The sequence below is a fragment of the Grampus griseus genome, assembly GCF_964374135.1.
Source record: "Grampus griseus genome assembly, chromosome: 15".
Lineage (NCBI taxonomy): Eukaryota > Metazoa > Chordata > Mammalia > Artiodactyla > Delphinidae > Grampus > Grampus griseus.
Window position 1 is genome coordinate 19,263,174 of NC_139009.1, and position 20,762 is coordinate 19,283,935.

A 20,762-nucleotide genomic window follows, 5' to 3' on the forward strand; every position below is an offset into this window, starting at 1 on the left:
AAAAGAATATATAAAGATCTCTTGGGACTTCCCTGGTGGTCCAGTGGGTAAGACTTTGTGCTCCCAATGCATGGGGCCCGGGTTCGATCCCTGGTCGGGGAACTAGATCCCACATGCATGCCACAACTAAGAGTCTGCGTGCTGCAACTAAGAAGTCCGCAAGCTGCAAGGAATATCCCGTGTACCGCAACTAAGACCTGGTGCAGCCTAAATAAATAAATAAATATTTTTTAAAAAAGATCTCTTACACTCAATAATAAAAGGACAGGTAACCTAATTTAAAAATAGGCAAAGGATCTGAATGGTCATTTCTCTAAAGAAGATATGCAAATATCCAATAAGCATATGAAAAGATGCTCAATATTATTGGTCATTAGGGAAATGCAAATCAAAACCATAATGAGCGGGACTTCCCTGGTGGTGCAGTGGTTAAGAATCCACCTGCCAATGTAGGGGACACAGGTTTGATCCCTGGTCCAGGAAGATCCCACATGCCGTGGAGCAACTAAGCCCATGCGCCACAACTACTGAGCCTGTGCTCTAGAGCCTGCGTGCCACAACTACTGAGACCACACGCTGCAACTACTGAAGCCCACGCACTCTAGGGCCCGCGTGCCACGACTACTGAAGCCCACACACCTAGAGCCCGTGCTCTGCAACAAGAGAAGCCACCGCAATGACCGTGTACTGCAACGAAGAGTAGCTCCTGCTTGCCGCAGCTAGAGAAAGGCTGCACGCTGCAACGAAGACCCAATGCAGCCAAAAAACAAAACAAACAAACACAAAACCCAAAAAAACACAATGAGCTACAACTTCACACCCACTAAGATGGCTATAATAAAAAAGACAGATAATAACAAGTGTTGACAAGAATGTGGAGAAATCGAAATGCTCATAAACTGCTGGTAGGAATATAAAACTGGTGCAGCTGCTTTAGAAAACAGTTTGGCAGTTCCTCAAAAGTTTAAACACTGACTACCATATGACCCAACAATTCCACTCCCACATGTATATACTAGAGATAAATGAAAATCTATGTATATACAAAAATTTGTACACAAATGTTCATAGCAGCATTATATATAATAGCCAAAAAGTGAAAACAAACCCAAATGTCCAGGGACTTCCCTTGTGGTGCAGTGGTTAAGAATCCGCCTGCCAATGCAGGGGACACAGGTTTGATCCCTGGTCCGGGAAGGTCCCACATGCCACGGAGCAACTAAGCCCGTGAGCCATAACTACTGAGCCTGTGCTCTAGAGCCTGCGAGCCACAACTACCGAGGCCACGTGCCACAACTACTGAAGCCCGGGCACCTAGAGCCTGTGCTCCGCAACAAGAGAAGCCACCTCGGGACTTCCCTGGTGGTGCAGTGGTTAAGAATCTGCCTGCCAATGCAGGGGACACAGGTTCGATCCATGGTCCGGGAAGATCCCACATGCCGTGGAGCAACTAAGCCTGTGTGCCACAACCACTGAGCCTGCGTGCCACAAATACTGACGCCTGTGTGCCGCAACAAGAGAAGCCACTGCAATGAGAAGCCCGTGCACCACAACGAAGAGCAACCCCTGCTTGACGTAACTAGAGAAAGCCCGCACGCAGCAACGAAGACCCAATGCAACCAGAGGAAAAAAAAAAAAAGTGTCGGGGAGGGCATGGAGAAAAGGGTACCTTTGTGCACTACTGGTGAGAAGGTAAACTGGTGTGGCCACTAGGCAAAGTGGCATTTTTCCTCAAAAACTGAAAAACAGGACAACCATATGATCCAATAATCCCACTTCTGTGTATATATCCAAAGAAAATGAAAACAGGGACTTCCCTCGTGGTCCAGCAGTTAAGACTCCATGCTCCCAACGCGGGGGCACTGGTTTGATCCCTGGTCAGGGAACTAGATCCCACAACTAAAGATCCCACATGCTGCAACTAAAAAATCCTGCATGCGGCAACTAAAAGATCCCACATGCTGCAACGAAGATCCCGCGTGCCACAACTAAGACCTGGCACAGCCAAATAAATTAAAAAAAAGAAAAGAAAATGAAAACAGAATCTTGAAGAGATATTTGAACTCCATATACACTTGTTCACTGCAGCATTATTCACAATAGCTAGGATATGCAAACAACCTAAGTGTCCATCAACAGATAAATGGATAAAGAAGATACGGTATATATGTACAATGGAATATTATTCAGCCATGAGAAAGAAGGAAATCCTGCTGTGTTAGTTATGGTAAGTGAAATAAACCAGACAAAGAAAGACAAACACTTCATGGTATCATCAATATGTGGAATCTAAAAAAAAGTCACACTCAGAAACTGAGAGTAGAAAAGTAGCTGCCAGGGGCTGAGTGGTGGGGGAATGGGGAGAGGTTGGTAAAAGGGTATAAACTTCCGGCTAAAACATAAGGTCTGAGGATCTAATGTTACATGGTGACTACAGTTGGTAATATACTATTGTATAGTTGAAATATGCTACGAGAGAACAACTTAAATGTTCTCACACACACAAAAGATAAATATGTGAGATGATGGACATGTTAATTAACTAGATGGGGAAATCCTCTCACCATGTATAGGTTTATTAAGTCTCTACAATGTATACTTTAAATATCTTACAATCTTATATGTCAATTATACTTCAATAAAGCTGAAATAAATATAGAATAAATTATAAAAAAAGAACCTGTGTCTAGAACATATAAAAAAACTCTTGTAACTGAATAATAAGACAGGCAACCCAATTACAAAACAGGCAAAGACTTTGAATAGACGTTTCATGAAATAAGATATACAAATGAGCTAAAAATTACATGGAAAATGCTCAACACGAGTACTCAGGGAAATGAAAACTGAAATCACAAAGAGATACCACTTACTGACTGAAATAGCTACGATCAAAAAGACTGACAAGGATGTGGGAAAAGGGAAAGCCTTGTACACTGCTGATGGGACTGTAAAATGGTACAACCACTTTGGAAGACAGTCTGGCAGCTTCTTAAAATGTTAAATGTAAACTTACCATATGACCCAGCAATTTCACTCCTGATATGTACCCAAGAGAAATAAAAACATATGCTCATCCAAAACCTGTACACAAACGTTTATTAGCAACATTTAGTTTAATAGGCCCGAAGTGGAAATAACCCCAAAATCTACTGACTGGTGAATGACTTAAAATGTGGTTAATCCATATAATGGAATCCTACGAAATCTCTTTTTGATGTTTTTATCCCGGTTTAACTTTTTTTTTTTTTTGCGGTACATGGGCCTCTCACTGTTGTGGCCTCTCCCGTTGCGGAGCACAGGCTCCGGACGCGCAGTCTCAGCGGCCATGGCTCACGGGCCCAGCCGCTCCGCGGCATGTGGGATTTTCCCAGACCAGGGCACGAACCCGTGTCCCCTGCATTGGCAGGCGGACTCTCAACCACTGCGCCACCAGGGAAGCCCCCGGTTTAACTTTTATAATAATTTTCCGTTGACAATTCAACATGTTCTATCTTTTGAAATATTCTCTTCTATTTTGCCAGTGGTTACAAAACATTTATTATTATTTAGTCTTTCAGCGTATATATCTTTTCTTCCCGACTAGTTTATAAACCGTAGGAGTCCGGTTTTGTCCAGATAACATTATCACATATTAATCACTGTATTTTGGGAAAAAACCTCCACCTTTCACCCTATAATTATCACCCTCTGCTTTTTTGGCCATTTTTATGGGAGAGGGAACAAATCATAAAGTATAAAATTCATTCTAGTTGGGAAAGTGCTTATGAGCAATCAGACCTAGCAGTTCCAGCCCCAATACAAACCAGATAAGGAAGCTGGGAAGAAGGTGAGAGAATCTACGGAGAAGGCAAGAAAGTCTGATGCAGAGGCGTGGCTTTGCAGGAAAGTCCTGAGCCAGCACAGTATGGGATGTAGGAGATCACAGAAGTGGTGGATACTGGCAATGCCCAGGCCTTTCCTGGGCCTTCCCAGGGCTGAGGGGAACAGAATAAAGGTCGTTTCTTGGGTTGCCTGGGCAGCCTCAAGGAAGGACCCCACGCAGCCAATAGCTTCCCATAGGCTGATACTGTGAGAAGTGATGAGCCCAAAGCTGTCTGTCCATCACAGAGGAGTTAGAGCCTCGGTGAGGTCAGGTGTGGACCTTGGATGCTGGGGGAGTCTACGAACTCATCAGATGCCTTAGCCACCGAATGGAGGGTGCTGCCCACGAGAACCAGGCCTGGCCAACAAGCAAAGGACATGATGGCTTCAGCACAGGTCAACTTGGAGCTATGGACACCCCTCCACTGAGGCCACAGCACCCAGCAAAAGGCCCCAAGGTGCAGCACTCATTTTGGGTGCAGGAAGGGGGATAAGAATCTCTGAAATGACTGGCTTCAGAGTTTTCCTAGAAATGCCCAGACTAAGTGCCCATCTCAGAAAGTGAGCGCTCAAGAGGGAAATTAAGGCCACTTAAATAATTTTTTTTCCTAAGTATGTGGCCTGTGAAATTCAAATTCACTTCACTGTATGACAGTTATCTGGACAGTTATCTGGACAGTTATGCGGCCCAACCCAGTATTAAACATGTGGCAAGTACTCAGTAAATCTCGGTGAGACTGGAGCCAGGCATCACCACCCAAGGACTGAGTGTCACAGTCATTAAGACCGGAGATGAACAAATAGGTTGCTTTTTAAGAACATGAAGCTGAACCTCTGCAAATATTTTAACAGGAAAATAATGACTGGGAACGAGGTAAGAGGGATTGACAGGGGTAGACAGCCACATGTGGCTAAATCTCTAGGATCAGGAAATGAAACCTACTGCCCACCATCAGCTTGAAAATAATCAGGCCCCCTTCCTGGGATCACTGCCCAGGACATGCCTTCTGAGGAAGATAGAAACCAGACTCCTGACATTGCCTTTGTTCAGAGCAGTAGAAAGAGAAAAGCTCAGACCGCTGGGAAGGCATAATTTTCCCCATGGATCTCAAACTTCAGCCCTTGGCTTTAGGATCATGTTGGATTAAAGCAATGCTAGGATGGAGCTGTCAGGAACCCTATGTGCATTCTGGGTCCAGCAGAGCAATGCCGGTTTGGCATCCTTGTGGGGCAGTAAATCCCAAAGGCCCCGGGAGAGGCACAAGTCATAGGTAATCGATATGCAGGTACTTCAGCCAGGCTCGAAGCTGAAGGATCCGGAATGAGGTTGATCTGGAATGAGGCATATGTTGGTGCAACAGAGGTCAACTGACTCTGCTCCTGGGCGGTTTCGACAACAACCATCTACTGAAAGGCCTGCACTCTCTCACCTTTAGGCCTCTACTAGCTGTTCACTCTGCCGGGAGCGCTACCCCTCTATGGTGTCTGACCAGCTGGTCTTCCAGCTGTCTGCTTCACTGTCACCTCCCTCAGAACCCTGTACAGCAGTAATCTCACCCCTCAAATTTATCTTCCTTACCATTGTGCTTACCACATGCAATGGCTTAATAAATATTTGTTAAATGACAATCAGGTGTATCAAGTTTCTGACCCTTTCTCTTCTGTAATGGAAAGCGGGAACGTAGCCAGAGCGGGCAATGATCTCCGGGGAGGACTAAATCTATCGTCATCAATAAAGCTTTATGTGAAATACTTTAACTAGGTAACTAACTGTTGCGGGCAGACCTCTGAGGAGGCCTCCAGTGGCACCCTCCCTCCCTGCAGTCACCTCTGGTGTTATCCCCTCCCCTTGAACGTGGGCTGGGTGTAGTGACTGCTTCTGATGAATCAGGCCAATGGGATGTCACTTCTGAGATCAGCTGATAAAAGACCATGACTTCTGTCTTGTCCACACGTACCCTCTCCCACTCTTGCCCCTGCTCATGCTAAAGAAGCCAGCTGCCGTCTTATGAGCTGCCCTGTGGACAGGCCCACCTGGCAAGGAACTGAGGGTGCCTTCCAGCCATCAGCCAGCATTGAACTGTGGCCCTCAATTCAACTACCCACGAGGAATCCTGCCTACAACGACGTGATCTGTTGAGGCTTGAGGTGACTGTAACCTTGTGAGAAACCCTGACCCTCAGCTTGTGAGGACCCAGCTAAACAGTGCCTGGACTCCTGACCCACAGAAGCTGTGAGTTAAGCTTGTTCTCCTAAGCCATTAAGTTCCGGGGTAAGCTGTTATGCAGCCATAGGTAACTCACGTGCTGAGCTTGAGTGTTTTCTTCCTGCATTACTAGATCAGTCCCATCTGAAGAGCATTTGACCGAGAGGGAGCAGGAGGGAGAATTTTGGGATGAGACCAGGCCCAGAGGCCTGCATGAGACGCCGAAGACCTTGGAAAGAGGACCGTGGATGAGAAGCGATGCAAGCATAGAGAATCAAGAAAAATTTTTCCGGATCTGAGAATGTGCCTGAGTCCCTCAGTGCATTAGCCTGTCCTGAGGCTGAAAGTTTCAACCGCTTTACTTTGTAATGAGTAAATGGCAGGGCCTGGAGACAATTCTCTGCTGCAAATCCAATGACTCAGAAGAGGAGGGGCCGCCGCAGGCGCCAAGAGGGGATCTTGCTCTGGCCACAGGCCCGGGTGAACGCTAAGGAGGCGGTGAGGTTCCGTGGGAGGGGCGCACCCTTAAAGTCCGGAGACCTGGGGTTTCCTTTTGACTGCACAGGACGTGCGTTTGAATTCTTCTGGAGTTCAGTCTTCTCATCTACAAACTGAGCGGCATCGAACTAGATGACCTGTGAAGCATTTTTCAGATATAAAATGCTATGATTCTACGACCTTCACCAAGTTACCTCATCTCAGAAATGCCGAGTGATCAAGGCTTTGCTTTGGTCATAACCACTCTGTCAGTGAAGGATCCCCCTCTGAGGGCTCTCAGCGGCCACCTCAGGGTCACGTAAGGCATGTTCTACTCCTAACTCTCCCTTCTCACGAGCGGAGTCCACGCCGGAGATGCTGCCTGTTCAGGTCTCCTGCACTCGCAGCTGGTGGGGAGGTGCAGGGAGCAGACTGCTGTATGCAGGGGACGGGCTGTCTCAAGGAAGACAGTTTGAAATAAGGTCCTCCTCATTACATAAGCACAGACTGGAGCGTCTGGAGCACACACGGCTGAAGGCAGTGCTGCAGTGCGCACGGCAGCTCTCCTGGCTCGCCGACAAGTCACCTATAACCCGGTTAGAGACTGCTCATCCTCTGCCCACCTGACAGGTCTGTGCCGGATGGACACACTGAAGTCGGCGCAGAAGAAGCACTGCATTGAGCGACTGCACCTTGTCTCAAAGGCACAGATGGGTTGTACGTTCAGAGAGGCAGGCGCTCCCCATCGAGACTGCTGAGCACTCCACTCAGAGCAAACGCATCTAGAATAAGCAGCACAGTCAGAGGCTGGGGGGAGCATCGCTGCTGGAACCCAGAGGTTATGGGGAACCTGAGACTCACACAGAAATCAGCAAAGGTGGAGGGACTAGGGGGGTGGGGATAAGCTGTCCAACGAGGGTCTGAAAGAATCGCGTGCCTCTGGGTTTCAGCTGCCAGAAGAGGGGGGGGCGAGCCTAGAGAAGCTGGGGGAGCTTCACGACACGCTCCTTGGTGTTTTAAAGTTTCCTGAAGCAGGACAGTGGGACCTTGTTGAAATACAACTTATTACAAAGGCCTGAACACAGCAAAGGCCAGTCACGTGTCTAACCAACAACTAAACACAATAAATGCCCTGTAACTCAGGTTCTCTGAGGACAGAGGTCCCTTGTAGTTGGAAACAATTCTGCTGGAAAGACAGAGCTAGAGAAATGTTACAATCTGAGAGGCTCTCTCCTCTGCTGGCCCTTCACTGCTTCTAAATCAGCAAAGACTCTGAGAACCTGAGAAAGCTATGTATCGTGTTCCAAGAAAAGAGTTCAGAGGTTATGCTTGTAATGTCAGAGGGTTCGTGACCCCAGGAAAACAGCCTCTGTTTTAGTCCAACATTCATTACTGTATCTGAGGAGATGGAGGCCTAGAGAAGCCACAAGGTCACAAATAAATTAGTAGCAAGGCTAAGATGGGTACCTGGGTCTTCCAGGGGCCTTAAGCTGCTGGAATAACCCTAAGCACTTTGGGATCCCAAGTTTCTGCGGTCAGAAGGAACAAGGGTCAGGTGAGACTTCTCACTGCCGAGGCCAACCACGATTTTTGATAGCAACATAAATTAATTTCCAGCACGAGTGAGAAACGTGAGAAGGGAGAATACGGTGATTCCGACTCAGTCTTTTGTTTGAGCGCAAGTCTAACATTGGAGCCAAAACAGGTACAGAGAACGCCAGAGAAGGTGACTTGAGGACACTGTGAGTGGAGATGGGGACTCACACGCTGTGGCAGAGAGCGTGGCCGTGCAGGGGCAGAGGTGCTGTCTGCAGTAGGAAAATGACGATATACAGTCCTGGGCTGTGCTCAGCCAGCCCCAGCAGGGCGCCTGGCACACAGGAGGGGCTCCATAAATACTATTTCCTTCCCTTCTTTTTCCTGATGGAACAGGTATGAATTTTTTTTTACCTCCTTGATTATCGTCAGGTAATCAAACCCAGGGAGGCTTATGGCAAAAAGCCTGATTTTGAGAGTTAATGCCCTCGCCAGAGCACTATTAACGGCATCCCCTCCACACACACACCCAACGAAAACTCTGAGCTAAGCGGTTATCATGGTAACAGAAGGAGACACTTGAGTCTCCATTTTTCTCTCTCTGATTCATGGACACCTGCCAGGTAGCAGATGGCCTGTGTGGACAATTACCTTCATTTTCCTGCAATGTATTTAAATTAAACAAACTGGCCTCTTTGCTGCCGATTTTCAGAGGCCCGTTCGGAAAAAACAACAACAAAAAACCCAGAAAAACAATGTTGGGAGAAAGGAACTACAAGTCTGAAATTTAGATGAGGCAACCGTGAACATACAGAGAACTGGGATGTATACAGAATGGACTTTGTACATTTTTTTCGTCAACAAAAGGTAAAAAAAACAAAAAAAAAACCCCACAGACTATTTTGAGCTGCTGCAGGTGGTGGCTCTGCTAGGAAAATGCAGCTGTCTCATCAAATGTGGAAGTAAAAGGAGAGAGAGGATTATCTGACGCTGTACTGTCTGTCCTGCTGCAAGATTTGAAAATAATTGCCTAACATGACAAGAGTTAAGACTGCTGGGAGTTAGGCCCAGGGGTAGAAGTGAGCACACAAGGAGAACAGGGGTGGAGGAGATGAGAAAGGCAGTCACGTGGCAGTGAGCAAAGCAGCAGCCGCAGTTCCCTCTGGGGCAAATTAGAAACAGGTAAAGAACACGCCTGGAGACCTTCCCCTCTCCCCAAAGTGTCCACTGCTGAGGTAAAGGGCGGTGCAGCTTTTAAGGATGAACTTGGCTTCTAAACACCCAAGAGAAGGGCCAAACAGTTCTATGATGCCTCTCTTCTCTCACCACCGTCAATACATATTTATCTATCGTGTGTGTGTCTGCTGGAAGGAGAGGGGCCACCAAAAAGTCTGCCTGGAGGTCCCTCCTCAGAGGGCTGACACCTGTCTGTTCCCACATCACTTCAGGAAACTCAGGGCTTACTCATGACCTGTCACTGCCTGCGGTGGCTCTCAGGTGTCACTCCCTGTGGGGTTACTGTTGGACAGCAATGGCAGGACTGCTGGGTGTTTTGTGATCACACTGTTGGCAACGGGGAGGTGGTTATGGTTCTCATTCTCCATGATTCTGCCCCTATTCAAGCCAAACTGAATTATATAGAAGACAAAGCTTACCCGAGCCTGAAAGAGCTGGGGGGCAAGATGTCTAGGTATCTTTCTCAGTGGAAGGAGCAAAGCGTATTAAGTTCCTAAGACTGTCTCAGAAGAACAACCTCTTAAAATTCACCATAAACCCGAAGATCAAAAGAAAGCTGAAATTTAAACTTTTAGATAGGGAAGCTCATAAATTCCAAGACTAGAATTACCCTCTTTCTGTTTGTTTCTCCTAGTTTGCCCAGCTCTGTTTGAAAATGGTATCCCATTAGTTCTCACTGCAGGATTTTAAAGCTAGTTCTCAGCAAAATGATCAGGGGCCTCACTGAGGGAAAAATCCCTATAAAATGAATACCAAACACTCAGATTGCATGTTAGAAACCGAAAGAGGACAGGATTCCAGGAGAGCATGGTCCTTAATTCAGACATGAATTCAACGATGGGGCAGGCAGTCTGAACCTATCAATGATATTTTAGAGTTCAATGAGTCTGACTTAAATGCTGCTTATGGGTAAGTAAGTAAAACTTGTATGATGAGGTGTGGCACCTGATCCAGCACCACCCCTCTTTGTTGAGTCCCTGTTCTATATAATAAGGTGGTTAGAGTCCAGGCTTTGCAGTCAGATGGACCTAGTTTGGATTCCAGCTCTGCCATTTATTAGCTGTGTGACCTGAGGCAACTTACTTGACCTCTCTGAGGCTCAGATTCTTCACATGTAAAGTGGAGATAAGAATATCTTCATGGGTTGGTGAGGATGTACATAAAGTGCTTCACATGCTGGCTCAATGGGGTACTACCTGCCATGATTCCACTTTGAAAGGTGCAAAGTAGGGGTATGAAGGGGCAAGGTCTCCACTCTCAGCAGGCTCACAGCCTCCTAGGCAGTTCGGCATGTACGCAGCTAGCATACAAAGGAGGATGAAATCCGTACCGTAGCAGAGGTACAAAGGAAAAGGGGCACAGAGGCGAGAGAGTTTAACTGTGACCTTCTGGAACAGGGTAAGGTTTCACAGAAGAGGTGGCATCTGAGAGTGTCTTGAGGGGTATAATTTCAATAGGCAGAAGTGGCTCGGGAAGGGCAACCCAGGTGAGGAAAGGGCATGAACAGAGGCACCATGAGAGAGGAAGCTGTATGTGTGTGTTGCAGGGGAGGGGAGGAGCATGTGGGGACACTAGTATGCAGGGAGCACAGAAGATATATGGTGGGAAAGAGAAGTGTGGGCCACAATCATCCAGAGCCTTAAGTAAATGGTCATCAAGTTTATTTACTAGGCGATAGATGGGCAAACTATAGCCCGTGGCCAAATCCAGCTTGCCACCTGCTTTTTTACAGTCTGTGAGCTAAGAATGGTTTTTACATTTTTAAATGGTTTTATTTTAAATGGTTATATAAGTCCTTACATAATATCTCTGATTTGGTTCACAAAGCCTAAAATGCTTACTACCTAACCCTTTAAGGAAAAGCTTGCTGACCCCTGCTATAGGCAATGGCAGAGGGAGCCTGTGAAGACTTCTGAGGAGGGAGTGGTGTGGTCAGTCTGGTCTGATTTAGGAATCTGGCTCCAGGGCAAAGTGAAGGAGGGACTGAGAAACAGGAGGCAGGAGAGAGGGAGACCAGGTGACAGATGACAGAGGCTGGAATGGAGAATGGTGATAGGAATTGGGAGGAGAGAGACACAAGCAAGTTTTGGAGAAAAAGTTGACTAGACTGTGACAACTGAGTGGGGAGAGTAGGGGACTGGAAGAGAGCATGTATGTAGGGAGTGCTGGCAATGATGTTAACAGAAGCAGGACATATGGACAAAGGGGTGATCTGTGGGGGAAGGTGACTGGAAATCTTTTACCATCCATTCCATATCTAAACCTCAGGATAAGGGACGCTGAGAATGCCCCAAGGGCTCAGACTGGTATCACAGAGAAAGGTTCTCTGATCCTACTTCCCCGACCAGGGATCCAACCGGTGCCCCCTGCAGTGGAAGTGCAAAGTCCTAACCACTGGACCACTAGGGAATTTCTGAGCAGTGGTTCTTCACTGGGGATAATTTTACCTGCTAGGAACCTGGTGTGGGTGTCAGTATGGGTGTGGTGCTCCCACTGGAATTTAGTAGGTAGAGATCAAGGATGCTGCTCGACATGCTGCAATGCATAGAACACCCCCCGCCCCAACCCACCAAAAAAAAAAAAACCGTAATCTGGCCCCAAATGTCCATAGTGCTGAGGATGAAAACCTGGCTGAGGGGGACAGAGTTACGAGGTCCTAAAGTCGGTGGCCTGTCCAGGGCTTCTTGTCCCAGGTGGTGAGCTCCTGCAGAAGGAAAGAGAGGCCACCAGTAGCCTCAGCTCAGGTTAGAAACTTCAAGGGGCCAAGAATAAACTCTGATAATCTTCTGCACATTTGGGAGATGTCCTGGGGACAGCTACAGGCCTGAGAGTCTCCTAGATTCTCTCTTGGTTTCCTGAGGTCTGAGCTGGTTAAATACAGGAGCTGAAATTTGAAATGTGAAAGCAGTGAATAAACAGTGAATGTCATATATATTAATTAGAATACATAATAATAAAAGCACTGAAGGATTTACGGTTAGCCAGCTTTGTAGAGCAGTAGTGAGTTGGCATGGATTCTTATTAAAGGTAACTGTCTAGCTGCAGATAACTGTCTTTCTGCATTGCCTCTAATTTTATTTATTTTTAATTAATTAATTTATTTTGGCTGCGTTGGGTCTTTTGTTGCTGCACACGGGCTTTCTCTAGTTGTGGTGAGTGGGGGCTACTCTTCATTGCAGTGCGTGGGCTTCTCACCGCGATGGCTCCTCTTGTTGTGGAGCACGGGCTCTAGGCACGCAGGCCTCAGCAGTTGTGGCATATGGGCTCAGTAGTTGTGGCACACAGGCTTAGTTGCTCCCCGGCATGTGGGATCTTCCCAGACCAGGACTTGAACTCGTGTCCCCTGCACTGGCAGGCGGATTTTTTTTTTTTTTTTTGTGGTACGTGGGCCTCTCACTGTTATGGCCTTTCCCGTTGCGGAGCACAGGCTCCGGACGCACAGGCTCAGCGGCCATGGCTCATGGGCCTAGCCGCTCTATGGCACGTGGGATCTTCCCGGACCGGGGCACGAACCTGTGTCCCTGCATTGGCAGGCGGACTCTCAACCACTGCGCCACCAGGGAAGCCCGGCAGGCGGATTCTTAATCACTGTGCCACCAGGGAAGCCCCATTGCCTCTAATTTTCTAAAACATGCTTCTATATTTCTTTCTTCTCTCCTCTCTCTTTTTTTTAAAGCACTGGGCATCTATACTGCAGCTCCAAATGGGAGTAATTCTACTTGCCAAATTATGATTAGCAGCAAATGGAGAAGAGTGCAAAGGAGTCTATCATATCCTTTATAATATGCTTCTTTGGCTGAAATTAAGCAGATGTTCACTTCAGTTAAGGACTCTAGGCCAGGAAGCTCCCTACCTTGGCACTGCTGTTAATTTGGAACATCAGAACCAGCCTTAGGTCAGCTATAAAACCCTAGAGATTGGCATGGCATCAGGATTCGAGGAAATGCCTACAGGTGCTCTCCAAGTGGAGGGTCACAGATCCAATCTCATGCCAAGTGAGGATGCTGTGTGAGGTCTAAAAGAAAGAGAGTGGGAGGCATGGCCCAGAGTCCTAGAGATGAGCCAAAAGAGAGGGCATCATGCAAGCAGCTGATGTTTTCTTAGGATGCTTTCTTTTGTCTGGAAAAGTGGGAGGTAGATGGTTGGCATGAATAAACCCTGGGGAAGGAGTTGGTTAGAAAACCCAGACAAGGAATCGAGGGCCAGAGGATTTCAAAGTCACAAAAGGAAACATCAGTCAAATGAGCCCAGTTGGATTTCTGCAGACCCTTCTTGGTTCACAGCCTTTCCCCAATATATCGATTGGTATCAGTGATGAAAGTATCAAAGAACTGTGGATTGGAAATTTATAGATGAGAAAACTGAGGTCTGTAAATGTTATATACATGGTGAGATAGAAGAGAAATGAGGATTTGTCAACAAGGTGCCGTGAGTCAGAACAATCTATTCACACGTAACCCAATAAGGCAGACTGAAGATATAACTCCCTCCTTCGTTGAGGTGAAACCAATGGGGGTGGGGGTGAGGAGGTTGGACAAGACAAAATCAATTTTTCAGAGCTGTCTACACTATGCCATACTGAAAATTTCCTTTCCAAGGTTGCTGATAACTTCCTTATTGTCAAATCCTTGTCTTATTGCCTTATTAACTTTCTCCTTGAAACTTTCTGGTTTTTCATGAGAACCCACAGTCCTACCCTCCTACCTCCTCTTTCTTCATTTTGTCCACTATGCGTTTTCCCTACGGCCCATGTTTATGGTTTCAACACTAATTTTATGTTGAAGACTTCCAAATCTCCATTGCTAGCCCTGTTTCCCCTCTAACTTTCCAGCTGCCTATCCCTAAATATCTAAAGACCAGACACAAACCTTGACTGCCTGCCTATTCTATGTAACTCGGTATGTTCAAAATCAGATTAAAGTCCCCTTTCTATAACCCACATCATCTCCCCAGTTTCGTTTTTTCAGTCAATTTCCCAGGTTCCTGGGCTCAAAACCTAGAAGTCATCTGCTTTTCTGCTGATGCTTTGCTGAGACCCAGACTGTAGTATTCTGGGGGGACATACTGTGTCCTAGGAATTCATATTCCTCTAGTGGAAGGTGGCTATCTCCAGCTTGGTGTGTGGAGACTTTTTCCCAGAGACCCTGGTGTATATTTTTCATATGTTGTATGCATTCTGGTCAGAACAGGAAAAGACATATAGGACAGGGGGAAATAAACAAGCAGGTAAGGCAGTCTCTCAGCTCGTGACTGATGAGAGTGATGAAGAACATTGAGGGTGCTGCAAAGACCCAAAAGCTATTTCCTCTATATTGTCAGACTATACACTCCCTCTTGGTGTTCAAGGAGTTTTGGGGGAGTGAAATGCAAGTTCCTATTTTTCAATATTGCTATGACATTTCCTCTTTTGGAGAAAACAAACAAACCCCCCCAACAAGCCACCAGGTCTCTACAGGGAGTACACGGGCCAAGACTGATAAATGAGCATACTTTGTAGACTTCCATGAGGCCATCTATGGGCAGCCGGAGTCCACGTATACAGACTAGGACTGGGCCAGGCGAGGCTAAAGGTTTGGGGGCATAGTCACAGAGTACAGCACATTGATCTTTGTTTACCAAAATCCACTGGTGCAGCTTGCAAACTTGGGAGGGCAGCAGTGGTGCCTAAGCCTTCAGATATCACTGCCCTGGCCTCTGTTTCTGTATACAGGGCATCAGGCCACCCATGAAATAAGGATCATACTATTGGAGGGTGGGATTTGTGCAGGATTTCTCTTTTGATCCTCCAAAAGGCCAAGCTCACCCACTGCTCACTTCAACATATGTAGTAAGACATTGCTGAAGACATAAATAGCAATCCTTTGCTTTTCAGGAAGCAGTAGACTCAGGCTTCTATTTCAGAGTATGGTGGGACCAAGGAATCCAGAAATTTTTAGGGCGGCATGTGAATCGCTTCCCAATGGGATTGTGTCCAAAGGTTAAGTGAACCAAAAGGGAACCTGACCCAGGAACACATCAAGGGGTTTACCAGTAATCTCTTTAATGGACAAAGAGGAGGTTTTTATTTGTTGTTGTGTAGGTTGTTTTTTTTGTTTGTTTGCTTTGTTTTTTAAGTACTTTCTCTCAAACTTACTAAGTTAACATTCATTAGGTTCGTCATGGAGGCCTCATGGGTCAACCTGGCTAACTAAATGTTGAGTGCCCTTCCTCTGAGGCATATTAGGTGAAGCCGCGGTCAGAGATGGGGGTTTCTGACAGCCAGCCCACACCATGCTTTCTTTGGTTGAGTTGTGCTGGGGTGTTTGTCCAGTTCTGGAAATCAGAAAGGGCGTGGGGCAAGATCCACTTGATATCCCAACTGGCTGAAGTAGAAAGAGAGGTCCCAACTGTGGCCATGTTCTCTTAGTGGAATCCCAAGGTTCCTCCAATTACATAATTTTCAGAGTACCACCTATATTACCCTCTGGACCACCACCCTACGAACCTGGATCAAGGCCACCCCTGCAGGAGCCCCCTATCCTTATTCATCACTGTCTACAGTTATAGTCTTTAACTCTGATGTTGATCTGTATATAAAAAGTAATGATCTTTTTTTTTTTTTTTGACCGGCCGTGCGGCATGTGGGATATTAGTTCTCCGACCAGGGATCAAACCCGTGCCCTCTGCAGTGAGAGCCCAGAGTCTTAACCACTGGACCGCCAGGGAAGTTCCAAAAAGTGATGATCTTCTAATAGGAGGAACCGGAGGAATGTTTAAAGAAATACATCCCTCATGAATAAACTGAAACCTTGCCTTGGATAGCTCATTTTAGTTTGTGTCAGCAATCCAACAGTGAAATTTTATGGTATGTTGAGTCTGTGGGAAAAATGGAACCCTAAGGTGTCCCTAGAATAAATCTGTACATTGGAATCCCTCCAGACTAGGACTGGGATATTGTTTGACCTTAAGGGAGCAGCCCACAGCTCAACAGTAAACACCACTGCCAGCAGGGTCCTCACCAGTCTGTTGTGACTTTAGTGTACCCCTCTGTATACATTTCTGGTTGTGGGCATTGGGTTCTTACTGAGAAATGCTCAAAATATTTTCAAGTGATACAAATAACTATAGATATCCTGCATTTTGTAGATTATCTGTGCTAAAAAAAAAAGAGGGTGATTTTACTCTACATAACATATCTTTTCTTTAGACAGGAATAATAATAGAGTTAATAATACTACTAATATATTAGCTTGGTCTTCCTATTCTTTTGGTAACACTGCAATTTGTTCTTCTGATTCTTTTTATAAGGGACATTTCTAACCATCGTTCAGTCTCTTGAATAGATCTACCTATTATACGGGAGTACCTTGAGCAAAATTATTGCCTTAGGTACTCGAACCAGTTATGTCCCTTACAATGAATAAACTTATGAATTCACACTGTTTTTAAGTTAAAACCTTATAAATCTGGTTAACAGCAGTTTTCATTCAGCCGCTATTTATTGAGTATCTGCCATGTGGCAGGCACTGGGCTAGCAGCAAGGGGATGCAGTAGTAAAAAAGGCAGACACGGTCTTTTAATTACAGTCTGACGATTATCATGGGCCTGATTAACCCTGACTCAACCGATACAATCTAATTCCTGAGCCTGTTAAACTGTAGGGTATGTCATGGGTCGAACAGTCACTCAGTGAAGTCTTATCTGAAACAGCCAGGCAGTTCTGCCCTTAATTATAAACCTTGGAGCTGAGAAAAGAGAAGGGAAAGGAGGGAGGGGGGGAGAAAGGGAAGACAGAAGAATTATCAGCTGAGGTACTAATGTCACTAAAGCACTGGAAAAGTGGCTGAGGTTGAAGGTAGAACCAGAGCCCCGCAAGTCACAGTTAAAGTCACAGTTATTACCCATTTCCCTCCAATTTCCCCTATGCCAAAATAATCCCTGAAAGGGAATGAGGAAGGCAAACTGCATAAAAAGTTCTCTATAATGGATTTACAGAGCCAGTCTGGGGAAGATGTCTAGTAAATTCTTCATTTAAAAAGTCTTACAATTATTTTATGACTCGTATAGGGTAATACATTTTGATAGGGAAGAAATTAAACTATACCAGCCAGAACCTGGGAGGAAGAAAGGGTTACGACGTAGCTCTGTGGTAAATACCTTTTGGTGCCTCACTCGGTAATGATATAGATTAAAGCAGACGCTTGAGTTCTAAAGCTCTATAGTCTTTCCAGCTGTACATGTTAAAAATGTTGAACTATGCAAAGCCATTCAGTTCACATTTGAGCCTCACTGCTGAGCCTTAGGTGGGTACAGTTTAAACCTGTGATGTAGACAGAGGAAATTTCTACCTATATCCACAGAGCAGAATGTCTTACCTCACCATAGTGGGGAAACATGAGGGAAAAACAATTTGTACAAATTCATGCTCTGGACGGTCCCCTGGGACAGTGAGAACTAGAACATGAGCTCAGGACCTTGGCCACCGAGAACTCCCAACACACACACACACAAGCCACCGAGAACTCCCAACACACACACACAAGCCACCGAGAACTCCCAACACACACACACAAGTGGCTCATTAGTGGCAGGCTTCAGTGATCTGGGTCTAGCTTCTCATTTTGCCAACCTCAAGGGGAAGATAATCTCACACACAATCAAAGGTCACTGGAATGAACATGTTGTTATTTATTTCCCTGTCTGCTCAAGATCAGCTTTAAATTGACCTGAAATAATATGACAGCAGTGATAATCTCTGGTTCTTGGAGTACACAGTAATCCATAAAAGTTTTAAAAAATGAAGTGTCTCTTGGAAGCCCTTACTGCTGCCATTAACATAAATATCCATAATGTTTGCCCTCCTCTGAAAGGTGTTCTCAGGTTGGGTGTGGGTGTGCCCGATTACATGCTTTGCTCTGAGCTGGCCCATTCAGCAAGGGATCATGAGATGCTAGTCTGGGTGGACTGCTGGAAGAAGTTCCCAGGAAGTGGTTTACCTGTAAAGCACATCTCTGGGGCGCAGAGGGATGAATAAAAGGAGGGGAATGCTGGTGCCAGAAACTACAGGTCAGTTGATACCCTGATCTGCAGGAAGGGTGTGGTCACAGCAAGGGGATGAGGCTGTCAGGGAAAGGAGGGGAGAAGGGAACAGGAAGAACAGATATTTTCTTTCCCTCCCTCCAACACAATCTCACTCATCCTCTTGTTTGTGGCAGGCATTACCAGCACTTGCTTCTCTACTTCTTCTAAGCAAACTGGAGGATTATACTTCCCTGCCTCCACTGAAGTTAAGTGTGGTCGTGTGCCTTGCTTTGGCCAATGAAATGGAGTGGAAGTGATGTGTGTCACTTCCTGGCAGAAGCATTTAATGGCTGGGCTTGACTTTCCATCCTGGTTTTCTCCTGCTTTGCCCATGTGAATGTACCTATTGACACAAAAGTGCCATAAGATCAAAGTAATAAATTATGTGTGAACGAGGAAAAAACAAAACCAAATAAAGCACAGACAAAAATAAAATTTTGTTACATTAAAGTCATTGAGATGTACAGGTTGTCAGCCTACCCTGACATCATGCTCTGTCTTCTTTCCCTCTTCCTGACAGTCTCCTTTCCTCTTCTCTTGCCTCCTCCCCTCCTTACCCATCTCTTCCTTCCTTTCCTCTCCCTTTTACCCTATGACTCCATTGCTTTCCTACCTGGAAATAATAGTAAATATAATGTTTTATATTCCTATTCTTAATCTGAAACATGGATACATTTGTTTTTTGAAATAAGAAGTGAGTACATTTTTTGAATTACACATTTCACATTTCTTTCTTTAAAGAGAAGCCCTGAGGTAAATTAAAAATCAGCTTTAGTTTGTGTGAAAAATGTACGCTTTGAAAACCTTACTATATGATATAAACATATAGTCTTATCATTGTGGATAAGCCCTCAACTGATTTTCCTGTGTGGGTTAGTGGCTGTCAGGGAAAATAAAAACAAACATAAACTTTCCCTAAACACCTTGCAGCTCAGAAAAACCAGAGCTCCCTCTGGAGTGGGCTTTGAACAGGAAGTCACTTACAGCATGATCAGTCACTTAGTTTTCATTGGTAACTGTGTTAAGAAGGCTACTGGAGCTGGAACGTCCAGAAGACTGTTCAAGACTAAAGGACATCTAAAGTTATCAAAAGAACTACTCATTTTCATGCACAGTCATTCATGACATCGTATTTAACCCTGAGGTCACTCCCACCACCCTGAAAATTGTTTCAAGCAATTAAAGTCAGCCTAATCATGAAGCAGCAGAGAATGTAAGTGCAGGAAAATGTAACTGTAGCCTGGCTAGTCATGCATATTTAAATAAACACAACAGATGTGTACTTTGAAAACAAATTCAACAAGCTCTGGTTTCAAATAAGAACATGCTCTACTAGGTAAACATGACGTGGCCTTTTAGGCCATTTTACAACACCACGGAGAGAACTGCTAAGGGTTTTACACATAACCAGTTCCGCAGAGATGATCTTGGTACAGGGAGGAGAGGAGAAAGTATGTAACAGTTATATGAGGCAAAGGAGAACGTGCAAAAGAAGCAAGAGCCAGGTGGGGAATTCTGAAGTTCACTTACTGCCTGCTTTTGCTCTTCCTCCTAGAGGTGGTGAAGACGAAAAAAGGCAGAGGGGAAAAAGGAGAGAAATTAATGCCCATCACCACAAAACAACCGGAAAAAAAAGACAGAAAAGGGCAAACCAGGCCAGGCCCATGGGTTCAGAGATCCAAGGGCCTGACCACCGTCAGAGCGTCATCAGTTGGAAAGAGCAAATGGCAAGCCTCTGTCCCATCCAGTTCTTTAAATGCTAACTTCTAGAGTTAGAAGGAAAGAACCTTACAAACCCTCTAGTCCAACTTCCCCTTTTATACACGAAAAAGCCCTAGAGAGCCTGACTTGCCCGAGGTTATATCACTATTTAGGGTAAACTGAAAGAAGCAGCTCAACCATGACTCAAAAGCTCCGTGATCACTCTGTTTCACGATTCACCATATCCACATGTGTTAGGTACGTTTCTCTATGTCAGTGGTTCTCAAAGTGCAGAACATAGAGAGACCAGGAGCAGCAGCATCTGGAAACTTGTCAGAGATGCATGCTTTGCCCCGTCTCCCCCTAGACCAATGGAATCAAAACTCTTGGGGTGGGGGCAGCACTGTTTCAGGAAACTTTCAGTGGATTCTGAATCCTGCTAGTTTGAGAACCACTGCTCTTAAGAACTTCCTAGAAACTGGAAATTCCATCTGACTACAGATTCTCTTATTTAGTCCCCTGTCTTCCACTTTCGGAGCTTTTGGCTGCTGCGTGGTCCTTTTCAAGGATGCACATACATCCCCTTCCCCCTATAAACTGGAACTGTTTCAAGGCCCTAAGAGGCTTTTCAAAAAGAATTCTTGACCTTGGTGTCTCATTAGTTGAACAAAGGTTTGTTTAA

General features: G+C 45.6%; 1 protein-coding gene across 2 annotated transcripts in view; it reads right to left on the minus strand.

The window, feature by feature from the left end:
* DTNB (dystrobrevin beta) overlaps positions 1–20,762 on the minus strand; it is a 246,682-nt gene that overhangs the window by 12,030 nt on the left and 213,890 nt on the right. Inside the window, exon 16 of one of the 2 annotated variants that reach the window (XM_082672075.1) lies at positions 19,910–19,930. The exons of the other annotated variant lie outside the window; for it this stretch is intronic. Coding sequence (XP_082528201.1) covers positions 19,910–19,930 — 21 coding nt within the window. The remainder of the gene's footprint in view (positions 1–19,909; positions 19,931–20,762) is intronic. 2 annotated transcript variants of the gene reach the window in all.